The 23,903-nt window shown below is 38.7% G+C and overlaps 1 protein-coding gene across 17 annotated transcripts in view; it reads right to left on the reverse strand.

Moving 5' to 3' along the window:
• The window catches only part of SGIP1 (SH3GL interacting endocytic adaptor 1), a 223,899-nt gene that overhangs the window by 100,852 nt on the left and 99,144 nt on the right, over positions 1 to 23,903 (reverse strand). For 11 of the 17 annotated variants that reach the window (XM_066268940.1, XM_066268951.1, XM_066268945.1 and 8 more), the window contains 4 exons: positions 20,968 to 21,039; positions 16,658 to 16,714; positions 13,710 to 13,764; positions 12,815 to 12,990 (listed from right to left, as the gene is read on the reverse strand). In XM_066268940.1, coding sequence (XP_066125037.1) covers positions 12,815 to 12,990; positions 13,710 to 13,764; positions 16,658 to 16,714; positions 20,968 to 21,039 — 360 coding nt within the window. The remainder of the gene's footprint in view (positions 1 to 12,814; positions 12,991 to 13,709; positions 13,765 to 16,657; positions 16,715 to 20,967; positions 21,040 to 23,903) is intronic. The other 6 variants (XM_066268955.1, XM_066268954.1, XM_066268953.1 and 3 more) reach the window with 1 other exon arrangement.

A 23,903-nucleotide genomic window follows, 5' to 3' on the forward strand; every position in this document is an offset into this window, starting at 1 on the left:
TGTTCATATTTTTCATCAAAACAATAGTGGAAAAATGTGATTAAATTGAAGAGAAAATGATCAAAGAGATTTAGAACAATAGATTTATGCTTTCTATAAAATAATGCAAGGCATATAAGTTGCATTAAACCACAGTGAGACACTGAGTTCCATATAATTTGGCAGAGCAAAGAGTATCTATTTGTCCAATAAGTATTTTCCAGGTACCTATTACATGCCATTCCATGTTGTAGGCTCTCGAAGAAAAGCCCCATTAGGGAGGAGTAAGAACTACAACTTCTGGGTGCAGGATTAGTTTTCATAAACCCACACTTCCTGAAATGTTTAAAAATGATGTTTCTGTTACAGACTTATTTTCCAAATGGACTAGCTCTTTATAGAGCTTGTTCTACCCTTATTATGCCCATCAGCTAATAAAAATAGTTTTCTTTCTTTTTTTGGGACAGAGACAGAAAGACAGAGATGGACAGATAGGGACAGACAGACAGGAAGGGAGAGAGATTAGAAGCATCAATTCTTCATTGTGGCACCTTAGTTGTTCATAGATTGCTTTCTCATATGTGCCCTGATTGTGGAGCTTCAGCAGAGCCAGTGACCTCTTGCTCAAGCCAGCAACCTTTGGGCTGAAGCCAGCGGTCATGGGGTCATGTCTATGATGCCACATTCAAGCCAACGACACTGTGCTCAAGCTGGTGCCAGAGAGCCCACACTCAAGGCGGCAACCTTGGGGTTTTGAACCTGGGTTCTCTGCGTCCCAAGTCCAAACCTCTGTCCACTGCGCCACTGGTTGGTGAGATTAAAAATAGTTTTAAATTCTAAACTCTGCACCAGTAATACTAACACAACTGAGGCAGAAGACCTAAAAGATATTTAAAAAATTAGTTTTTTTAAAATTGTAATTAGCATTATAATTAAAAGCATATCATTTTAAAATTTGCTATCTCTGATTGAAGATATCCTAACATTTTATGTTTCAATATAGGTGTACCGTCTCACTCAATTAGATTTTAAGTTGGTAAAAAAAAAAAAAAAGGAAAGTTTGCCGTCTCTAACTCTCATGATCATGTTTCTGGAATCCCCAACCAGAGCAGGTTGTCTGAGATAGTTGAACATAATTAAAGAATTTAGAGTTATGCAAGTAAATTTTTTTACACCTCACAAAAGGAGGCAAAATGCCATGTACTCAGAGAGTACAACCAATATTAATTAGAGAAATAATGACAAAAGCAATCCAGTTTGAATTCATATTCTGCCGATTTTAAGGAGATCAAACATACAACAACTCAGATTTCTTTTTATTAGAGAAGGGTGGGCATGAAGGGTTTGGGGGAAAAAATGAAAAGAAAGCAACAGAGAATTCTCCAGGAGAAATTAATTATTCAATAGTAATGAAGGAAAGAACAAACAAAGTAGATATGAAACTAATTCGTCTGCCGACAGTTTATGGCTGATTATAGTGTAGGACAGAGAGAAATGTATTTTGAAAAAATTAGATCCCACCCATTTCCCCATCTGTCTTTCTCTGCTAAAACTGGAAAAAATAGTTACCTCTCATATGCCGACTCTGGATGACTTTGGTCAGGCTGCCTATGGCTCTGGCTAGAGGCTTCTCAGACTACACCAGGGATCTGAGATGCAGCTGCAATGTCTGCTGAGGGTTTGGAGGGGGGAGTGGAAGTTTATATGCCCTGTGATTGATGTCCCAGATCTAGACCCAACTCAAATTCTGTTTGCACAGTGAACCTGCCCTTGATGAGCAGAACTGAAGCTGAGCCTCTTCCCTCTGTGCACTTGCGCCTGGGCTGAGCACTTAGCATCAGAATGCACACAATCTTGAGCCTCCCCTTGCACAGTATAGTGCTTCTGCCTGGAGCAAATGCCCCCGTGTAGGAGACTGGAGTTCTCCTCCCCCACTGATGAGTCTTTTGTTTTTATTGAACTTAATGGGGTGCTGAACCTTCTGCCAAAGCGAGGAAAGGAAAGGAGGTGGTGTTACCAAGCAGCAGCAAATTCATGGAATTTTCTTTGGGGCTGGCTAATTTGGGGGTGGCAGGGTGGGTGGACCACCTGGAATAGGCAAAAAGCCCCAGACTCTCTCCAGTTCAAAACCGTCTCCCTTTCCCCATTTTTTAAAAATTCATTTAAGAGAGGAGAAATAGAATGAGAAAGAGAGAGAGAGAGAAAGAGAGAGAGAGAAAGAGAGAGAAGGAAGGAGGAGCAGGAAGCATCAACTCAAAAATGTGCCTTGATCAGGCAAGCCCAGGGTTTCAAACCAGTGACCTCAGTGTTTCAGGTCGACACTTTATCCACTGCACCACCACAGGTCAGGCTTCTCATATTTTTTAATTAAACAACTATGTTATGGATTGCAAATATCCAGGAACTAATTGCTCCTTCATAACTGCATTCCATATTCATTCCTTCTCTCATTGAATTTTCCAGGGATGGGAGCAGACACTGGCATATGTCTAGGAGAAGTCGACACCCACTGTCACGTCATTTCTACCGGCTCTCTTCTCCTTGACATTGCACAAAACCTCCCTCGCTATTTTTATCTTTCTGCCTCTTACAAGTCTCTTAACTTAAGGACAAGGAAAGCAGAGTTGAAAGGGTACTGGTACTTAGAGGGCCCGAACTGGGCATTTTGCAACATTAGCTCATGTCATCTTTACATCAATCCTAAGAAGGTAGATATTCTTGTTTCCATTTTACAGATTTAGGATCAGAGGCTCCAAGTTAAGGAACCTACCCATGGACACACAGATAGTAAGATACAGACTCAAAAACCTGTGTTCTTCCTATTTTACAATGTGCTTCAAGAAATGTTCTCTTTCCTGGTCCTCTTGCTGGATCCCCAATCTGCCCCTGAAACAGAGCTTCCCAGAGACTCTTAGGCTGGAAAACACAGCAGAATATTAAAGCTGAGAGGGATCTTCAAGGTAATCATATCATAGATCCTTACTTTGTAGATGAGAAAACATTGTGTTTTCAACTTGGCAGAAAGGAAGTTGTTGCTGGAGTTTTGTCCATTGAACTTTCAGCAGCCTCTTGATCTTTCTGAGTTGGTTTCTTTTTAATATGGGGTAATCATTGTCTCTCTGACTGCTGAATAGTGTGGCTGCTCACTCCATCTTTCTGGTCATGATGGCATTTATAAACTGTAAGCCATTATTAAAATGAATCATTGATATAAAAAAAGGCTTGCTGATTAATGGATGAGGGGAACTGAAATATATGAGTCTTCCTTAACACTTAAAGGTTCAGGAAGTCTTAATATAAAATGAGAAAATTTTCATAACGTCACATACAACACAGCAGCAATTAAGCCTGACTGACCTGTTAGCTCAGCCTTTCTGTCTTGTCTCATGGAGCGACACATGGAGTACCATAGAAAGGCATGTCTGTGCATTGACTGGGAAGAAAGCTTGGGAGGTGGGCTTCCAAGCTGAGATCATGGGTCTTTGGGGCACCATCAAAGTGACAGCCTTCAAAGGGTTGTTAGTACTCAGAAATTACATGCTTAAACATTTTAGATGAACTAATGAGCTTTTCTTTTTCCTCTGGAAAGACAGCCAATAGCCTTTACCAAAAGTAGTATGATTTAGTGGTTAAGAGTTCTGAATTAGAAACTGGACCTTCTGAGTTTAGATCTCAGCAGCTCCATTTACTAGCTGTGATACCTTGGGTAAGCTAATTAATCCTATGCCTCAATTTTCTCATCTGTAAAATGAGGATAATAATAGTACCTATCTCACCTTGGCTGGTTTGCTCAGTGGTAGAGCTTCAGCCTGGAGTGTGGAAGTCCTGGGTTTGATTCCCGGTCAGGGCACACAAGAGAAGTGACCATCTGCTTCTCCACCCCTCCCCCTTATTTCTATCTTGCTTCCTCTCTATCTCTCCCTGTCCCCCTCTCACAGTCATGGTTCAGTTAGAGCAAGTTGGCCCCAGATGATGGCTCCATGGCCTTGCCTCAGGTGCTAAAAATAGCTCAGTTGCCAAGCAACAGAGGAGTAGCCCCAGATGGGCAGAGCATCACCCCAGTAGAGGGCTTGCCAGGTGGATCCTGGTCAGGGTGCATGTGGGAGTCTGTCTCTCTGCCTCCTGGCCTCTCACTTAATTAAAAAAAAATAGTACCTATTTAATTGGGTTGTTGTGAAGATAAATGAGCTAATGTGTCAAGCATCTGACCTATAGTCAGTGCACTAATTTTCATAGCTGCTTGTAGTTAAGGACAACTTCTCAAAGTAAGTCAGCAATGATTCTTGGCTCATGAAAGAACAAAAGTAATTCATTCAAGGGTATCACATGTGAAAAGGATACTGCACTAAGAATTAAGCCATAGTATTTGTCATCTCATTTCCACAAAAGCTATGGGAGCCACAGGTTTTAAGGTATCTAGTAAGCAAAACATATGGCTAAAGATATGCCAGAGATAAGGCTCCCTGTGGGTTCTAGGAGTAATGAAGATGTCTACATAGACAGCCTGGGAGGGGTGAGGAAGCCAGGAGACTCTGAAATGGAAGCCAGAGGTGAAGCTGACCATAGTAAACCATATTTTCAATCAGGAAATTGAAGTCAAGACAGGCAGGAGTTTGGACCACAAGGGAAATTTCAGCTTCTGTGTGCTGTTAAAAACATTGTTATATGTTGTTTTCTGATAAATTTCAAGGCAAGAAGGTTGCACAATATCTATTCAATTTCTTCTTCTTCCTTTTTTTTTCCTTTTTTTTTGTGTGTGAGAGAGACAGACAGGAAGGGAGAGAAATGAGAATCATCAACTCATAGTTGTGGCACTTTAGTTGTTCATTGCTTTCTCATATGCTCCTTGACCATGGGACTCCAGCTGAGCCAGTGACCTTGGGTTTCAAGTCAGTGACCTCTGGGTTCAAGCCAGCATTCATAGGGTCATGTCTATGATCCTATGCTCAAGCTGGCAAACCTGCGACCTCAGGGTTTTGAACCTGGGTGCTCAGGGTCCCAGGTCAATGCTCTATCCACTGCACCACCACCTGGTCAGGCAAAATCTATCCAAGTTTTGATATTAACTTAGTGTTTGTTTCATGGGAGATGCTTTCCAAATATTTGGTAAATTGATTTGAAGAAAGGAGAGGGGTTGAGAAATGGTGCAAATTCTACACAAAATAAATTTCATGGGCGTGAGGGGTACATAGGATCCCACTGAATGTTAACCTTAATACAGTCTCCATATTTGTTCAGGGGATTTTGATGCTACTCAAAACAATTTAGAAGTGCTTTTGGAATTACCCCCAAAACCAGTTCCTAGGGATCACAAAAACAATTATTTCATTATTTTTTCCAGTTTCATGCTCAGCATTATTACTAGAGTTGGCTCAATGATTTTTGGCTATTTGGGTTTCCTGATTTATCACTAATGATACTTTTTAAAATGTGCTCTTAGGATTTGCAGATAATTCTAACAAGAACAATAAAATAACCTCTAAATATAGTGACTATTATGAATATTTTATATACATTAACTCATTCAAGCTTCATAATAGCCCTATGAAGAAGGTGTGGCAATTATCTTGATTTACAGTTGAAGATACCAAGGAATAAGTTTTGTAACTTTCCCAACAAAACCCAGTTAAGAGGTAGAGCCCAGTTCTTTGAGTAATTGGGACATTATTGGAACAAGTGTCTATTTCCATCTCCCTCAAATTATCTTAAATGGAATTATATTCAAATATATGTGGAATTCCCATTTTGTAGTTTCTGTAAGGGCGTATTTCCTATCATTCAGTCTTGCACCATTATTTTTATTTATCCCCTTTCAGAAAATAATTTTACGTTTTAAGAACAAAGCCATTCTTAGAAGATATAATGGAGGTTTGCTTCTACCTGAATGTAGTGAGTTGGTCCAAAGGGAAGCAAACAGCAGAAGTACTCATCTCTTATCTTTGTTTCTTTCTCTTCTTTAGGTGGAAGGATCTTAATGTTGTACTTACAAAGAGATGGACATTTCAGAAACTACTTTGTAAGGCAGGTTGGTGTTTATTATTCCCATTTTGGACACAAAGATTCTGAGTCTCAAATAGGTTTTAAGAAACTTTTCTAAGCAGTATTGTTGGCAAGAGGTTGAGTTCAGGTCTATCAGATTCCAACATCTTTCCCATTATACACCAGTTTTGTCAGCAAATAAATACAAGATATTTGTGTGTGTGTGTGTGTGTGTGTGTTTGTATAAAGAAATACCAATCACAAACGCTCAATATGTAAACAAAACAAAAACCTGACTTAAAAGTAGTTTATCTAAAAGGTCAATCAGATTTGGTTCAGAATTAACGTTTAAGATGGGCAAGAGAGCCCAAATTCCTCTAACTGTATTCAAGCTTTGACATACAGATACATTATAATCCAGGGCAGAAAAAGAGAGAATGCTTTCAGGGCAGCAGACTGAAGATAAGAAGTAAAGCTATAACTTGGTAAAAGCAAAAAGTTAAAAAAGAAATTATAAATATATTAGTGTGATGGTTAATTTTGTCAACTTGACTGGCGATGGGGTACTCAGATTAAACACTAGTTCTGTGTCTGTGAAAGTGTTTCCTGATGAGATTAGCCTTTGAATTGATATACACCCAGTTTGGGTGAGCATTATCCAATCTTTTGAGAGTCTGAATAGAAAAGGCAGAGAGGAGGGAGGGATTCACCTCTTTTCCCTGTCTCACTGTTTGAGATGGAATATCTCATCTCCTGTCCTCCGACTGGGATTTACACCAGTCACCCTGGTTCTCAGGCTTTTGGCCTCAGGCTGAACGTCACCAGCTTTCCTGGGTCTCTTGTTTACAGGCAGCAGATTGTGGGACTGCTCAGCCTACATAATTGTGTATGCCAGTTTCTCATAACAAATCTCTTGATGTATGTACACATAGATACATCTATTTTATTGGTTCTGTTTCTCTGAAAACAAAACCCTAATATAATTAGTAATGAAGAAATGAACAATTTCAAAGCATCAGTTATGGATCAAGTACTGTTACTAAGATACACTGTATGCTTTGTTCATTTAGTCATTTATTGAGTAAGTATCTCAATGCCCAATGTGCTCCATGCACTGTGCTAAGCTAAGCACAGGGACAAAAAGTCAAATAGGACTTGACCCTGCCAGAGACCAAAAGTAATCCACTCAAAACTGCTATGAGGATTGTTACTGTTCTCACTTTATGGGAGAGGAATAGAGGCTCAGAATGATCATGGGGCTTACCTAAGGTCACACAGACAGAACATGGCAGACCTGGGACTGGCACCCAGACCTGTCTGAATCCATGTGTTCTACTCTTCTTTTACTCTACAGCTGCTTTCTATTAACACCAAATTCTAGAACAAATTATTTAAGCAGATGGTCACCCAGCACTTGGAAAAGAAGGTGGTAATCCCAGGGGCCAGTGCAAAGAAAAAGTCTACCTAAATGGTAAACTAAACCCATCGTTCTCTCTCATGAGGTTTCTGGTCTGGCAAAGCTGTAGAAATTCCATGTGTCTCCAAATCGGTATTGTGTTTAAATGTATTTAATGGCATTTTCATCACTGGTTTGAACAAAATGGAGATATGTGGCCAGGATGAAAGCACAGCTGGATGAATCGCTGTAGGTGAAGGAGGGAGGCTGAAGTGCCTTATCAATAGATGGATGTAAAACTAGGTGGTGGTGCTCTGTCCCTGGCCTGGTCCCATTCAAATATTTACTACACACACACACACACACACACACACACACACACACACACACACACGTTTATTGAATGGTGCCAATATATAAAAAGCTCTATGTCAAATACAGGAGGTTGGTGGGGGAATCAAAACTGTGCCATGTCAATTTCTCTTCAAAGATGGTATGAAGGGCTTATCATACCAGCTGTTGAGAGTGCTATTGGAAGACAGCCTTTCACTGTTCAAACTTCAGCTTCTGCCTCCATTGCAGAGAGCCACCCAAGGTCACGCCCCTGCTTAGCTTGCCCATATGGGAGTACTGACTGATGTAGCAGTAGTAAGGTTATTCATCCCAGCTAAACTCAGGTCTAACTCTGATGGGTCATTCCAGCTCTGGAGCTCCCTATGGATCAGCTCAGCTTAATCTCTCCTTCTGCCAATCCTACTCAATAGGTGTTGAAAACAAGGTCGCTCCTTATGAAACAGCCTGCACATTAAACTTAAACTTGGAGCTGGAATCAGTCTGCTTCATGAGAAACTCATTGAGAAAATGAAAGTCTTTGTACTTTGTTCATCCTCGAGCACAACTACAATCAAGGACTAAAGTTACACAGAGACAGCATTTGGGTTTAATAATTTTCTTTCAACAGTGGAACAGCCTGCCTCTAAAAGAACTACTCCTCTTGTGAGGTCATGTATCAAAAAACAGCTGGTATTTTAATTAATTTTATTTCTTTTCACCCTGATGCTGGCTAGCATAAAGCATAGCATCACTGTATTTAGGTATTAGTGATTAGAAATTGAAAAAAAAAATTGTTCCTGGAAATATTTTGAAGGTACATGGAAAATATTTTGAAAGTACATGGGAAAATAATTCCATCTCCTAATGAATTTCAAAGTAATCAGAAATTATTTAAGACATAGTGACAGAAACTGTCAATGTCCACACCAATATCCAATATCTAACTCCTTTATCTTTTAGTAAGAGTACCCTAAATTTTAGCTGGTTACATGTCTGTCCAGCCAATGACTACATCTCTCAGACTCCCTTTCAGCTAATGTGGCCATGTGACTAAATTATGTCTAATGGTATCTGAGTGGTGATAATGGGCACAACTTCTGAGTTAAACCCTTAATGGAAACCACTTGCCTTTATTTTCTATCACCTCTATCTCAAGGCTGGAACATGGAGGTGATTGATGGTGGTAAGGTACCAACACCCTTGGAAAGATGGAGCAATAATAAAGAAAGTTCCTGGGTTCTTGAATGACCCCTGGAGTAGGACTTTATTACCTATCTGGACTGTTTACAAGCTTGACTTCTATATGGAAGAGAAATAAACAACATATTTTGTTTAAGCCATTACCATTTTGTTCTCTGTTAAAGCAGCTCTACCAATATTCTAACTTATATAGATGCCAAATCAACAACTAAAACCTGAGTAATGTTTAGTCTTTTCCCTATCAGCATGGCATCTTACCAAACTACAAAATGATAAGAATATAAATTAACTTCCTTTACCTGTGAGTTTATTGTAAAATTCTTCAAAACAAATAAACAAACAAACAAACAAAAGAAACAGAAATCAGAAATCCAACGTAAGCCATTGTTATGAATAGCTTATCATTTGGAATTTCTTTTATTTCTATTACTGTAATGACTGATGCTTTTGTAGTGTAAGAAACATAGACTAACTGAAATATTCTAACATATATATCACTAACTGCTGTAGGCTTTAGTTCTCTCCCTTTTTATACCTGAACTAAATGTAGATATATAAGTGTTCCGATTGTTTTGGTGAGAACATCTGGAGTACAAATTATTTGCCATTTTTATCATACTAACTAAATCACAGAAGGTTATTGATACATACCTGGTTTTGGAGATAATGTAGTATATATGTGAAATATAGGCACATATGGATTATCTAGATGCGAATAAGGATTCTTTTTTTTTTTAATAAATTTTTATTAATGTTAATGGGATGACATTAATAATTCAGGGTACATATATTCAAAGAAAACATGTCTAGGTTATCTTCTCATTAAATTATGTTGCATACCCCTCGCCCAGAGTCAGATTGTCCTCTGTCACCCTCTATCTAGTTTTCTCTGTGCCCCTCCCCCTCCCCCTAAATCTCTCCCTCCCTCCCTCCTGTGTCCTCCCTCCCCCCACCCCTGGTAACCACCACACTCTTGTCCCTGTCTCTTAGTCTCGTTTTTATGTTCCACCAATGTATGGAATCATGTAGTTCTTGTTTTTTTCTGATTTACTGCGAATAAGGATTCTAAGGCCAGGAATATGTTTTCAGTTACGATGTCCCCTTATACTTATGTATATCCATAAATATGGTTATCTTTTGCTAAAGTAGCAATAACAGCTCACTCTTCTATACTAAATATAAAAAGTCACAAATATTTCCAAGTCATAGTAATGTCAGATCCAGGTTCTCACGTTAGAGAGAGCAAGCTGGGGCGCAGGGATCATGGTGGTAGGGGGCTCAAGGGTCTTTAGGTTTGTGGTGTTGCTGCTGTGCAGAAACAGCCTAACCCTGTGATTGTTTTTTCTGAGTGTCTCCATCTTATTTTCACACTGTTTTATTTAACACTTTTTCATCAGAGTTTTTTTTTTTTTTTTTTTTTTTGTCAGAGAAAGAGAGAGAGAAAGAGGAACAGATTGGGACAGACAGACAGACAGGAAGGGAGAGAGATGAGAAACATCAATTTTTCATTGCGGCACCTTAGCTGTTCATTGATTGCTTTCTCATATGTGCCTTGACCGGGGGGCTACAGCAGACTGAGTGACCCCTTGCTTAAGCCAGTAACCTTGGGCTCAAGCCAGCGACCTTGGGCTTTAAGCCAGCAATCTTTGGGCTTAAACCAGCGACCATGAGGTCATGTCTATGATCCCATGCTCAAACCAGCGACCCCATGCTCCAGTGCTCAAGCTGAATGAGCCTGCGCTCAAGCCAGTAACCTCGGGTCTCAAACCTGAGTCCTCCAAGTCCCAGTCCTATGCTCTATCCACTGCACCACTGCCTGATCAGGCTCATCAGAGACTTAACCACATTGTGCTGATATATCACCTTTAAAATAGGTGTTGGGAGAGCTCAGGAAGCAGCCACTCTTTCTGCTGTAGCCTCAGCAGCATTTCTGGTTGGAGGACTATGCAGCAGATGACTTGGCACACAGACTGTTTTTGATAAAGGGCATTTCTTCTTTCTTAGATTCAACTAGCTCTCAGCAAATTTCTACCCTGTGCCTGGCTGTTCTAGTAAGTTTTCTTTCATGTAAATTTGTTTATTTAATCCTGTGAACTTGCCTTTTACACTTATCCCAGGAAGTTTCCAAATGCTGACTGAATTTATTACACCCCAGAGAGAAGTAGATGCAAACTGGTTTCAGGCTCTTAAATACATTCTTATAATTAATAATGAAAGATTCAGAAAGTGAGACATGATTTGAAAGACAACTGAAAAGTAGAAGTGTATGCATTTAAAATGCTACCATTGCTAGAAATCACTAGTATTACAGACCAATATGTGAGTACTACAGACCAATACATGAGTACTACAGACCAATTGTGAGTTTAAAATCTGTACCTTCCATGCAGAAGGGAAAGAAAACTAACTAACATAATGCATACCTGCCTTCTTAGGGAGACACCTTAAGATAACAAGTGAGTATATGATTAGAAATTACCTGAAATTATAATTTGCTGTGGTTGATTACTATTAGCAATCACTTTAGTTGTCACTAACAATTGTCATAGAGGCCATCATAAGCACTAAACATCAAAGAAGGTATCATTATAGACTTTACTTATCCCAGGCAGGAATTTATCAAAGGACAGATGATTACAAGTCCTTTAGAAAGGTTAGTTGAGATATTTCCAGAAGCATCTCAAAAGGGGTTCAGCATATATTAACTACTTCATTTAGGGGGAATGCTATAGTGAGGTAACATCTCTCAGAAGAAGATGCCAAGCACGTATTGGCTGATAGTTTGAGAGCCTATAGCTGCTCTTCACAGCTATTTTTATAAAACAATTGTAGCATTTATCAAACACTGCAGAGAACGTACTGTAAATGCTGGAAGTTAGAATTCAACAACTAAAGAAACTTAATAGGTGGGAATTGAAGAAAGAAAATATAAATTGTGGGAAAAAAATACCAATTTCAGTAATACAAATAAGGCATACCTGTATTTGAGGTGCCTAAAAGTAAGCATACTTAAGACAATTTGATAATAAAATATAATGAACATTATAAGTTTTAATAGATTTTTAGACTATGATCTAAGATATTAGATTAATATGCTTTTTGAAGCATAACAATGAAAACTTTCTTTTTGTATTTTTCTGAAGTGAGAAGCAGGGAGGCAGAGGGACAGACTCCCATATGCACCTGACAGGGATCCACCCGGCATGCCCACAGGGGGTGCTGCTCTGCCCATCTGGGCTGTTGCTCCGCAGCAACCAGAGCCATTCTAACACCTGAGGCAGAGGCCATGGAGCCATCCTCAGCACCTGGGCCAGCTTTGCTCCATTGGAGCCTTAGCTGTGGGAGGGGAAAAGAGAGAGAGAAAGGAGAGGGGGGAGGATGGAGAAGCAGATAGGTGCTTCTCCTGTGTTCCCTGGCCAAGAATCAAACCCAGGACTTCCACATGCCAGGCCAATGCTCTACCACTGAGCCAACTGGCCAGAGTCAAAATGTTTTTAAGGAAAGTAATTTTCTTGGTTTTCTCCCCAGGAGTTTCTATGTGTTATATCATAAAAATAGACACTAAGATATGTTTTGAAAAATCACTGTTAGTAAATATGTATACTTTATATTGTTCTTAATTGCTTCAGAAGTAAGTCTGGATAATCTGTTATTTTTCTTCTTCTTTCAAAAATGCTTGCAGGAACATAAGTAAAAAAAGAAATGTGGTCCTATGCATTTTTACCACTTTGAAAAGCACGAGGAATGCAATATAGAATGAGCATAACTTTCTAAAGCGAGAAAGAGCATTTAAAGGATTACAGAGTTCATAAAATGGTGACAATATACAGCCTTCAGTCTAAAGAATTTCAGTGCTAAGTAATGTATATGAGCAGAACACAGCTCTCTGTCCAACCTCGCCCAAGCTTGACATAAAAAGCCACTCACCACTGGTGATGGGGAAAGTGCAATGTTGCCTATCGATGCCTTCAGTTCATCTACAGTTGCAGCATTCTTAAGAATGTCTTTAGATTGCAATGGCTTAATCTTGATGTTAAATTTCCTGTGTGCTTCTTCTTCCTCTTCTGATTCACTTGAAGAATAAAAGTGCTTTTCTTTGGTAGGTAGAACACAGTTAAAGATACATAACTCTTTTTCCCATTGGGAGGTAACAATGAGTGTGTAAGACAAGAGTGATTGTACATGGTGGTAACAGAAGGGTCCTGAAGATGGCAGAAAATCAAAGCAAAACTAACAAATAAAAGAGTAAAGCAGGAAAGGTTAGAATTTATTCACTTTTCCTTGAAACATGATGAAGGATGGTAAGTTTCAGGGAGCAATAGTTGTAATGTCCTACATTTTTGCTGCAGTTGGCCATTTGTTATGTCACACTCAATACACTTATTGTCCAGCCCTCTACAGAGAGAAAAGCCATTCTAACTGATGGCTTATAATGAGTTTTAAGTGTTTCAGAGTGTGACCTGTTCTGCCCACAAATGATCTGTGGGGAAAACACAAATAACAGCCATTTGCCAATCAAGGTAAATGACATGGTCACACCAGGCTTTTGCAGACAATCCAGTATCCACAATTGGATTTGCACAATTGTTTTTCAGCACATTTTTCTTTCCTTTCTTCTCTCTCTTTGCTATGAATAGATGAAGGCAAAATGCCCATATGTTAGTGATCAGGCTGTTTTCTTTGCTGTTTATTCTTCTCTAATATTATGGATAACAGGACTTGGGTTATTTTAACACCTTTTCAAAACCTAAATTTATAATACTGTTTTGTTTTATGAGAAAAAAATAAACACAAAAATTAAAAAAAAATAAAGAAAGGATATATCCAGGTTCCTCCGGTCTGATGCTGTAGCCTTCTTCATCCAGCTCAGGTGAGTTCTATAAAATACAAGTGCACATAGTGCAATTATTATTCTGACAATGATCAAGGAATTAATTTTCCTTCTAGAGCATTCTACTTAAGGCTATAAACATGTCTTTTATTTTTGAAGGTGAGGATTTCAACTTTTGAAAGACAATGCCAAGCAGTGTATGTTTAGATATTCATTTAAGGATACTTGGGCAGTTTTCTTATTGTGAAAACAAACTAGAAATCAACAATCGTCAATGAAAGAAAACATTCAGAAAGAATTTATTATGCATTTTCTGTAAGTCAAGGACTGTACTAAGCAACATTAAGGGATATAAAATAAAATTATTTGTCCTATGGAAAATCGAAATGTATTTTGGTAGGCAAAAAATAAACTACAACACATAAGACATCAGTGATAAGAGTTTGAAGAAAGAAGAAAAGTAGTGAGGTTTGAAAGAATTGAGGATCTGAATGTGCTTTTTGGGACAGAGGGAGAGGACAAAAGGGACCCATTGGTGGGAAAGAGCCTATATTGAAACTCCAGGGCAGAAACGGTATTATTCAGATGACATGACTGGAAAGTAGGACTCGGTGGAAAATAAGACCATAGGTGGCCAACTTGCCAAGGGGAGAGTTCAGACTTGATATATAATAGCTACTGTAGCGTCTCAGTTAGGGGAGGGCATGCTGGAAGCAGCATCTTAAGGTGTTTGAGAAGTACACATCAGGATACATTGGGCACAGAAGAAAATGGAGAAAGGAAAACTAATTCAAAGTACTTCCATTATGCTGGTAAGATGTGCTAAGAAAATGGACAACTAACATTTTTAGAAAAAAGACAGGAAAGATAAAAGACAGTTTGCATGATTAGAATTAGCTATCATATTTTAGTTATTATATAGTCAGTGCTATAACCTATACTTTTATTTCATTGAACCTTCATAACAGTCATATGTGAAAAGAATTATTCTATTCATCAAGAAGGAAACTAAGAGAAATCAGATGCCAATTCTCAAAGAATCCACCTAGCAAATGGCAGACCTATTCCTTGACCCCAGGTATTTGAAACTATAGCCTGCAACTTAGAGAGGAAGAAGGTGAAGAAGAGTTCAAAAGTGGCCCTCTTGAAGTTGAAGTAATAGGCCTGGATGTCAGAGAGAACAGAGGGAGAGATGCTTGGAGTCACTGAAGTAATAAAAGTGCCATGACCACAAGGAGGGAAGAGGGCCTGAGTGCATGGAAAAGCCATCTTTTGTTTATTGTTTCCCTCCTGACCTTCTTAAGTACTCAGTTACTTTGTTTTTAAATAAAAGAGTATTGGCCCTGGCTGGTTGGCTCAGTGGTAGAGCATCAGCCTGGCATGTGATTATCCTGGGTTTGATTCCTGGTCAGGGCACACAGGAGAAGCAACCATCTGCTTCTTTACCTCTCCACCTCCTCCTTTTCTCTCTCTTTCTCTCTTGGTTCAAGCGCATCAACCCGGGCACTGAGGATGGCTCCCAAGAGCCTCAGCCTCAGGCCCTAAAAATAGCTCAGTTGCAAGCATGCCCTCAGATGGGCAGAGTATCCACCCCAGAGTGGGGTCACCTGGTGGATCCAGGTTGGGGTGCCTGCAGGAGTCTGTCTCTCTAGCTTCCTTCCTCTCACTTGGAAAAGAAGGGGGAAAAAAAGAGTATTAAGGTCACTTCCCTGCTAAAAATGTGTCCCCACCTTCTCACTACACTTGGAATAAAAGCCTAGTCTAGCCTCTGTGTAGCCCACAGTCCCCCGCAGGACCTGGTCATGATCTCTCTGTAGCCTCAGCTTGGGAGTCTCTTCCTTGACCCCCCTCAGCCCTAAGGTCTTCTTCTCATTGTTAACTTTTATAATTTGAATGCTGTAAGTTTTTTTTTTCTTTTTCCCCATTTCAGGGTCCTCATAAATGCCATCCTCTCTGCTTGGAATTCTCTTTCCTCAAATATTCAGTTAGTGAACCCCAACTTATACTTTAAGGCTTTGTTTAAAGGTCATATCCTCCCTGAAGCCATCCTGGTTCTTAACCACTCCCTTCCAAAAGCAAGGTGATATAATGTATTAAGAATGAAACCCTTTTATTACTTAGAGAAAGCAAGCAATTCCTATGTGACATTATTAATTTTTAGGACTAAAAAAATTTAGGGAAAGTTATGCTTCAATTAAGCACTTGCATTATGACCAGGGGCAGCACTGGAGGAGATTTGTGGGCTAGTTGTGCGGGTAGTAAGTAGTACTTGATGAGTAATTTAGTATTTTAATTGTCGTATTTCTTGTTTGCTTCGAGTACGGCATTCATGCACATTTAAAAATTTTAGAAAATATAACAAGAGTCTTTCTAGGTAAAAATAATTAATTAATTAAAAAGATCACCCTTTCTTAATATATGCCATAGCTTCCCTTATAACACTATTATAAGCAAATAGTTCACTGAATCCTTGCAACAATGCTATAAAGTGGTTACTGACTTAATTTTTGCTGGACAGCAAATAAGTATCCAAAGCCACACACAGCTAATTGTGGAGGGGTTGGGTCTTGAACTGGCATCTAACAGCCTCTAGTGTTCTTAACCTCCATGCCGTGTTAATCGTGCCAGGTGTTTCCTGATGACATGGTGTGTTTTACTTATTTTTATGTCCTATTTTAAATACAACAATGCCTCAACTCATTTCCAAATTTGTAAAATATTTGATAAAGAAAAAATCATTTTCTGCCTTGGACAGATGGCTCAAATGGTTAGAGCATCATCTTGAAGCACAGAGGTCGCCCGTTTGATTCCTGATCAGAGCACATACAGGAACAGATTGATGTTCCTGTCTGTCTGTCTGTCTCTCTCTCTCTTTTTCTTTCTCTCTCACTAAAATCAATACTTAGAAAAATAAGAAAAAATCACTTTTTGATACTCACATATCTTTCCCAATCAATTTCTGCATAAAATCCATTTGGTGCTCCATTGCTTTTCTTCTGTAATAAATTTGAAAATAAATTTAGAAGAGAAACATTTAAATGAAACAAAAAAGGAATAAAGAACACTTAACTCTTAGTTTTATTTAGCAAGAGCTATCAAAATCCAGGACTGGAGAGACAAAATAGAGTAGCTTATTGAGCAACCACATTGCGTGACAGATGGTAAACTGAGCTGCCTTGACACTGCATAATAGAGAACACACATTTATTTCACAGAAGATTCTAGGATACCTAAGCATAAGATATCAACCACTAGCTGTTCAAATTTTATTCAATTACCAAAGAATTAGGAGCACCTATATTATAACTAAATTTTCTATACCTTTAGGGCATAAAATTAGATAGATAGATAGATATTTAAATGATAATATTTTGACTTCTATATTCCTCTAATATACAATTAGTTCTAACATATCCAAAGAATATTCATCAAAGTCGTTAAGTAATCTTTTAGGTTTTCTAATACTGACTCATTTTTTTCCAAACCAACCCCTTGACAGAATATAAAGAATATAAAGGAAATCAGCTCCTAATTAGTTAATTCAGCTTCTAGGTATTAAAAAAGTGTTGATATTATTATTATTATTATTATTATTATTAATTGAGAGAGAGCTAGGGAGAGGAACATACTAGAGAGAGACAGGAAACGTTAACTTCTTATTGTGGCACCTTAGTTGTTCATTGATTGCTCTCCCATATGTGCCTTGACTGAGGGGCTATTGCTGAGCCAGTGACCCATTGCTCAAGCCAGTGACCCTGGGCTCAAGCCAGCGACCTTGGGCTTCAAATCAGCAACCATGGGACCATGTCCATGATCCCATGCTCAAGCTGGTGAGCCCTCACTCAAGCTGGCAACCTTGGGGCTTTGAACCTGGGTCCTCAGCATCCTGGGTTGACACTCCATCCACAGCACCACTTCCTGGTCAGGCAGTGTTGATATTCTTTATAAGTGGTTTTCCTTAACAGATTGTTAAAATAAAATAGTAGAATTAATAGTGGATTTCTGTCATCCATGGGTCCTATGGCTCCATGAAAATACATTATTGCAAGATGACTGGATATCAGCATTACTCAGTCTGGATTATCTTAAAGTTCTATATTGGTCTCTAGTACAACCATGATATATGGCCACAAGCACTTGAGCAAGGATATGGCCTTATCCAAAGAAAAATTACCAATTAAGTTGGTAATAGAGAGTTTATTCAATAGCATTCTGGTATTTTTAGCACATAGAGCCATGATATGGCACTGAGCATTAGCAGATCTCAGGACAACACAAATTAAATGGTGACACACAAGGCTTGAAGACAGGACTTCTAATTCTGCAATCACAAATGAAGGCCACTTGGACCACACTGTGAACAGTTAACACTCAATTTAACAAATAGGTGGAAGAAGTAAGCTTTTCATGTTTGCATATAGGACCACTAGAAAACCCAATTAGAGGTAACATAGTAACCATCATCACTGGTTAATACTTACTGAATGTTGACTGAGCATTCTAAGAACCAACAACAGCTCAGTAAAAGTGACTAGTAAGGAACAATTAATATGTTTGTGCCCTCCCTCTTCCTGTGCACTGCTACTGCACTGAAATTTACAAATGCAAGAACTCTGCCAATGTTTGCACAGACCAGAACCCAAGAACATAGCCCTGTGCCCCTCTTCCTTTTTTCTGCTCCTGAAAAAGATTATATACTCAGACTACATCATTTTAATTTTTCCACATAATTGCCTTCATTGAATTAGTGCTTCACTGATATTCTTTCCACTTTGAGCAGAGGTTGTTTTAAAAACATGTCACATCAACTTTGCTCCTGTAGAAGCTATCAAGCTATTGTTTTGGCATGGTCCATTAAATAATGTGCCAACTAATAATAAAAGATCTCTCCCATGGGGAATGGGCATGATTCTCTTTTTTTGTTCGTTTGTTTTATGTCCTGTTTGATTTCTTTTTTAATTCCTACTTTACCAATCTGTTTGCATAGGTCTCTGCAAAATTCTCCAACTCTTTCTTAGAAAGCACATACAATAAATTTAATATACAAACTTAACTTACAATCATGAGAATCAAACTAAGTTTATAACAAAGAACTAAACTCATGAATTTTGTGATCACTGTAGTACTACTATTTTCCTGACAACATAAATACAATGTTAAAGATGAAAAGTTCTGAATGTTCCGAATTTTCTAAATCTAGGCTAAGTGAAACTTTTCCAGTTTCCATGGAAACCAATGGAAGATTGAAATGAAGAGAAAGCAAAACTTATACAAATTTTTTTCCTTTGAAATAGAAAGATTTTATACACAAATACTAAACATAAGCAACAAATCATAACAATACATTCTTTTGGACAGATATTCAAAACACACACACACACACACACACACACACAGCTTTCTTGGAGGAATCAGCAATTTGGCCTCCTTCACACTAGTGAATTCTCACAAATATATTTGGTTTCACAGGTGGAAATTATCCATTGAAGTTAGGCAGAGTCTGGCTGAAATTCTCTGGTGACCCCCCACAAAGAAACAATACTTCTGGTTTATCCACTTAAGCAAGTGTAGCTTATAGTGGTAATAGTGAAGGTAATGGCTTTTTCTGATTTTCAAATGGAAAACTTTGAAGAAGCAAGAAAGAAAAAAGCAAAGTGGGGAAATATCATTTGAAAACTAAGCTTAATAGTATAAATACTAGCAATAATGGCTATTCACCAATATATAAACAGTACTTTTTCTCTTGGATTGGAGTTATACATTATTTTACTTTTTTCTTTTGTTTGTTTTCCAAAATTTTATATTTTGAATAATTAGCTTTTATAACTTGAATATATGACTGTTATTTAAAGATAATTGAGGCTCACAGCAATGTTAATCTTGTTTTAATAGATATTTTACTTTGGTCAAACTTATTATCTGTTCTCAGATAATACAATGGCCTAAATTAATAAATGTAGTAAAAATTGTGTTTAATTATAAATTTATCAAAGTCCTCAATTTCCTATGGGAGTGTTCCTGTTTTCCTAGGTCAGCTCATGGCCACATGGTGATCCTTGGGTGAGAAGTGTTCAAGACACAGAATGTACTGCCTAAATATTACCCTTTTGTCACTGAGGTAGACTTGACTGACTTTGCAAATAATCTTATAGAGCAGCACTGTCTGATAGAACTGTCTGTGAAGATAAAAATGCTCTATATGTGTGCTGTCCAATATAGTAGCCACTAGCCATAAGTCACTATGGAATGCTTAAAATGTGAGAGTGTATAAAGAAGATGTGGCACATATACACTATGGAATACTACTCAGCCATAAGAAATGATGACATCGGAACATTTACAGCAAAATGGTGGGATCTTGATAACATGATACGAAGCGAAATAAGAAAATCAGAAAAAAACAGGAACTGTATTATTCCATACGTAGGTGGGACATAGTAGTGAAACTAAGAGACATTGATAAGAGTGTGGTGGTTACGGGGGGGAGGGGGGAATGAAAGAGGGATAGGGGGTGGGAGGGGCACAAAGAAAACAAGATAGAAGGTGACAGAGGACAATCTGACTTTGGGTGGTGGGTATGCAACATAATTGAACGACAAGATAACCTGGACTTGTTATATTTGAATATATGTATCCTGATTTATTGATGTCACCCCATTAAAAAAATAAAATTATAAAAAAAAAAAAAGAAAAAAAAGAAAAAAAAATGTGAGAGTGTAACTGAGAAACTGAATATTAAATAGCCACTTGTGGCTATCATATTGAACAACACTGCTAGAGTTGTTGCACAGCCTAGGCCAAGATCAACATCACTGATTCAATATCTTCTGGTGAAGTACACTGTTTCCCACAAGCCAAGGTCCTGCCAAATTCCTAATGTTACTGAGATAATGCTTATCCTAACAGATGATTACTCCATCTGTATGGTCACGCTTATATTTGAGACAAAAAATTCCTATAAATGGATTCTTTTAAAAATCTGAATACCTTTCCTTTGTCCTAGACAAAGGAAACACATATCTTTTATTCCTGATCACTCTTCAGTATATTCAGACATTAGTATATAGAGCCTACATGATTAATTTAAAAATTGGCCGAGGTATTCAAAAAGTAATTTGGAAGTAATTAAAAAGGTTCTTCTAAGGTGCAGTAAATAAATGCTATTCTATTTTTCCAAACTTTGAATTGGGATTTTACTCACTGTTTCTACAACCCTTTGGAAATTTTAAACTAAAATCTGTTTCCTTACCGAAACTTTTTTTCCTCCTTCACGTGCACACTCTGCTTTGCTATTGTAGGGTGGTTCATGTGGGCTGGGCTGCTGGAATTGATTGTTTTAATGTAGAAAAAGTTGTTAAAGGATATGTTTATTCTTCAAGACACATATAAAGAATCACATGGAATCAGCAAACATACCATAAAAGAAACAATTTCTAGGCCAAATTATAGGGCCTACCAATCTTGGCAGGGTTTCTTAAACAAAGTGTGGACTTTGGGGCCCATAATGAGGCTCTACTCAGCAGGGCAGTGTAGCTAGGTCAGGAGAAGAAGGAAGGAGGAGGAAGAAACATCCCAGGTGCCAGGATTATGTGGATCTAATCTTCATTCAGCCAGGACTGAATTTACAGGTAGAGGACGAACACTAGGACACACTAAGACAGAATAAAAATAGTTGTATTTCTAATCAAAGTATGAAAAGTCTAGTGCCACCATATTTTACTGTGGATCAAAGCCTTCCTGAGTGAGGTTCATCAATACATACAGCACACACAATTGACACCTCCAAATCTGGGCCCTTTCTTGCATAGCTGCTCAGGATGAGCAGAGACGGTGCCCTCAGTCTGTGTGGATGGAAATTTGAGCTGCTGAGGAAAAGTGGAAGTGTACCCTGCACGATGAGAGTTCACCTCAGGCTTAGAATGCATGGTGCACACAGCTGCCTGGAATCTCGGACGCCATGACAAACAACTGCGGGGAGCAGGTACACTCAGCTCCGTGGGGAGCAAGGCAAGCCCGCCTCCACACAGGGAACCCTGACACGCAGTCTCTGTAGATTAAACCAAAGAAGCACTGTCACCAGAGATGGGCTGCACTGGACGCTGAGAAGTTTAAATAAGCTTAAGTACATTGAACCTACTTTGTAGTCCTGTGTTGACAAACTCACTTATAGCCACTAAGTAGGTACACCACCACCTTTAGTTTTTAGAACTACATCAGTGAAACCATAAATTTCAACTTCAGGCATTCGAAAGACAATAAGCTGGAGGCTATGTCAGCCATGTAAAAGTAGACTGGGTCCACAGACACAAGGTCATAAAGAAATCAATCTGAATTTGAAAGAAAATCAAGTTGAGGTCTCTAAGAACTGAATGCAAACAGAAACTTGGACCCCTAAGGCACTGGTATGACAAGGAGTTTTCAAATTTGGTGACCATAGTTCATAGGGAAACTTGGGGAACATTTCCAAATAGCAAAACTAGCAGCTGGATAACAATTTCCAGTGACCTACAGCACTGCACATCCTGTCTCAGAGAACATGCGTTTATTGTGAATGTCCTCTTTATCAAATGGTTCTGCACTATTTCCTGAGAAATTGAAATTAAATAATTCTCTTTTTCTAATAATCATGACCATGGATATTTATGGCATTTCTAATTAAGAAACAAAGAGGGCACAAGTATTAATAAGTTTATATGACTTGGAATGGTGGTGGTAAGGGAGAACTCCGGTACAAAGCCCTGAGCTAGAGTTGACAAGTCCACACAGTCAGGGCCAGGCTCACTAATGCATCAGGACCTCATAGCTGCCCGCTCCGTGCCAGCCCTGATTCAGGCACCTGGGAGATAGTCTACCAGAAATTGAGACTGGTGGTCCTTACAAGAGCTGAGAACAATGAGGAACAACGGGCCTCACAGAAAAGGAATGGGAGGGTAGGAAAGGCTTTAGAAAAAGGAAAAAGGACAACACTGAGGGTGGCAGAGAGAAAAAAGCAAAAAATAGCAATCCATCCCAGAGCGGCAGGGAGGGAAAGCAGAGAGGAGCCACCAGAGCATTGCAGAGGTCAGAATGGAGGTGACAGAGAACCCAGGGCGGGGACCCAGACAGAAGCAGAGAGTACCCGAGACACGGTTAACAAGAGCGCTCTGAGCCAGAAGCAAGAGGTAAGGAGAAGCTGAGTCTTCTGGGTCTTTTTCCCCTGCTGAATAGAGCCTTGATTATAGTGTGACCCAATGTCTGGTCAATTTCAGTCTATTTTCTTAACATTTCATGGCAAGAACTACATGAATGCAAAAGGCACCCCAAAGCTAAGAACCTTGAGTCAAGTGTGGGAGAAAAACTCCCACTATAGCTGCAATTAACAACCCAATGTAGGTATAAAATAATAAAGGGTGATTAAAAAAAAAATTTTTTTTAACCACCAGCTTTATTTTAGTTCCCACTCCAGCCCAATGAGCCTAATGTGAGTCCTTAATTTTCCTCCCAGTAACAGCTGTTCTTTTGAACCTTCTGAATAAGCATCTGATTTTGATTTGAAGGAAGTCATTTCAGAAGTGGGTGCAGACTCCCATAAGCGCAACTCGGATAAACCCAAGCCAAGGCACCAGACTTCTTTAAAAGTCAAGAAATCTGGCTACCAGCAAAGAGTCAGAGTTACTGTTAAATTTAAACCCAGGGGACACATTTTCCTTTTTCAGCCTGTAAATTCAGACATCAGTGGTTTCAAGACCATTCCCTACTTGTGAATTTAATATAGAAAATGCATCTGCAGCTCAACTACGAAAGAGGAAAAGCTTCTTTCAAGTTTATTGGATCTCAGCTCCATTATGACTCTGTGGCCTCTGTTGGAGAAAAACATTCTCACATAATGAGCTTTTATATCATTAAATTGGAAATGAAATAACAGTTGATGGTAGCAGCCCCTGCAGGAACTGTCTGGTTTTTGACCCACCATATTGATGACTAGTTTGCTTGCCTAATCTGGGGCAGGGTTTTAAATACAATAAATTTAACCTGACCACGATTACATGGATGTTCCATGCAATTACAACAGATTATAACAGTGAGAGCTCTGAAAAGTTTTAAAGCTATTTTTTTCCCTTCAAAAAAGAAATAAGAAATGGGATTTTGAGAAATTTAAATATAGCATATATTGAAGTGCAAACTTACTAAAAATTATCATTTAAA

The sequence above is a fragment of the Saccopteryx bilineata genome, chromosome 3, assembly GCF_036850765.1.
Source record: "Saccopteryx bilineata isolate mSacBil1 chromosome 3, mSacBil1_pri_phased_curated, whole genome shotgun sequence".
Taxonomy (NCBI): domain Eukaryota; kingdom Metazoa; phylum Chordata; class Mammalia; order Chiroptera; family Emballonuridae; genus Saccopteryx; species Saccopteryx bilineata.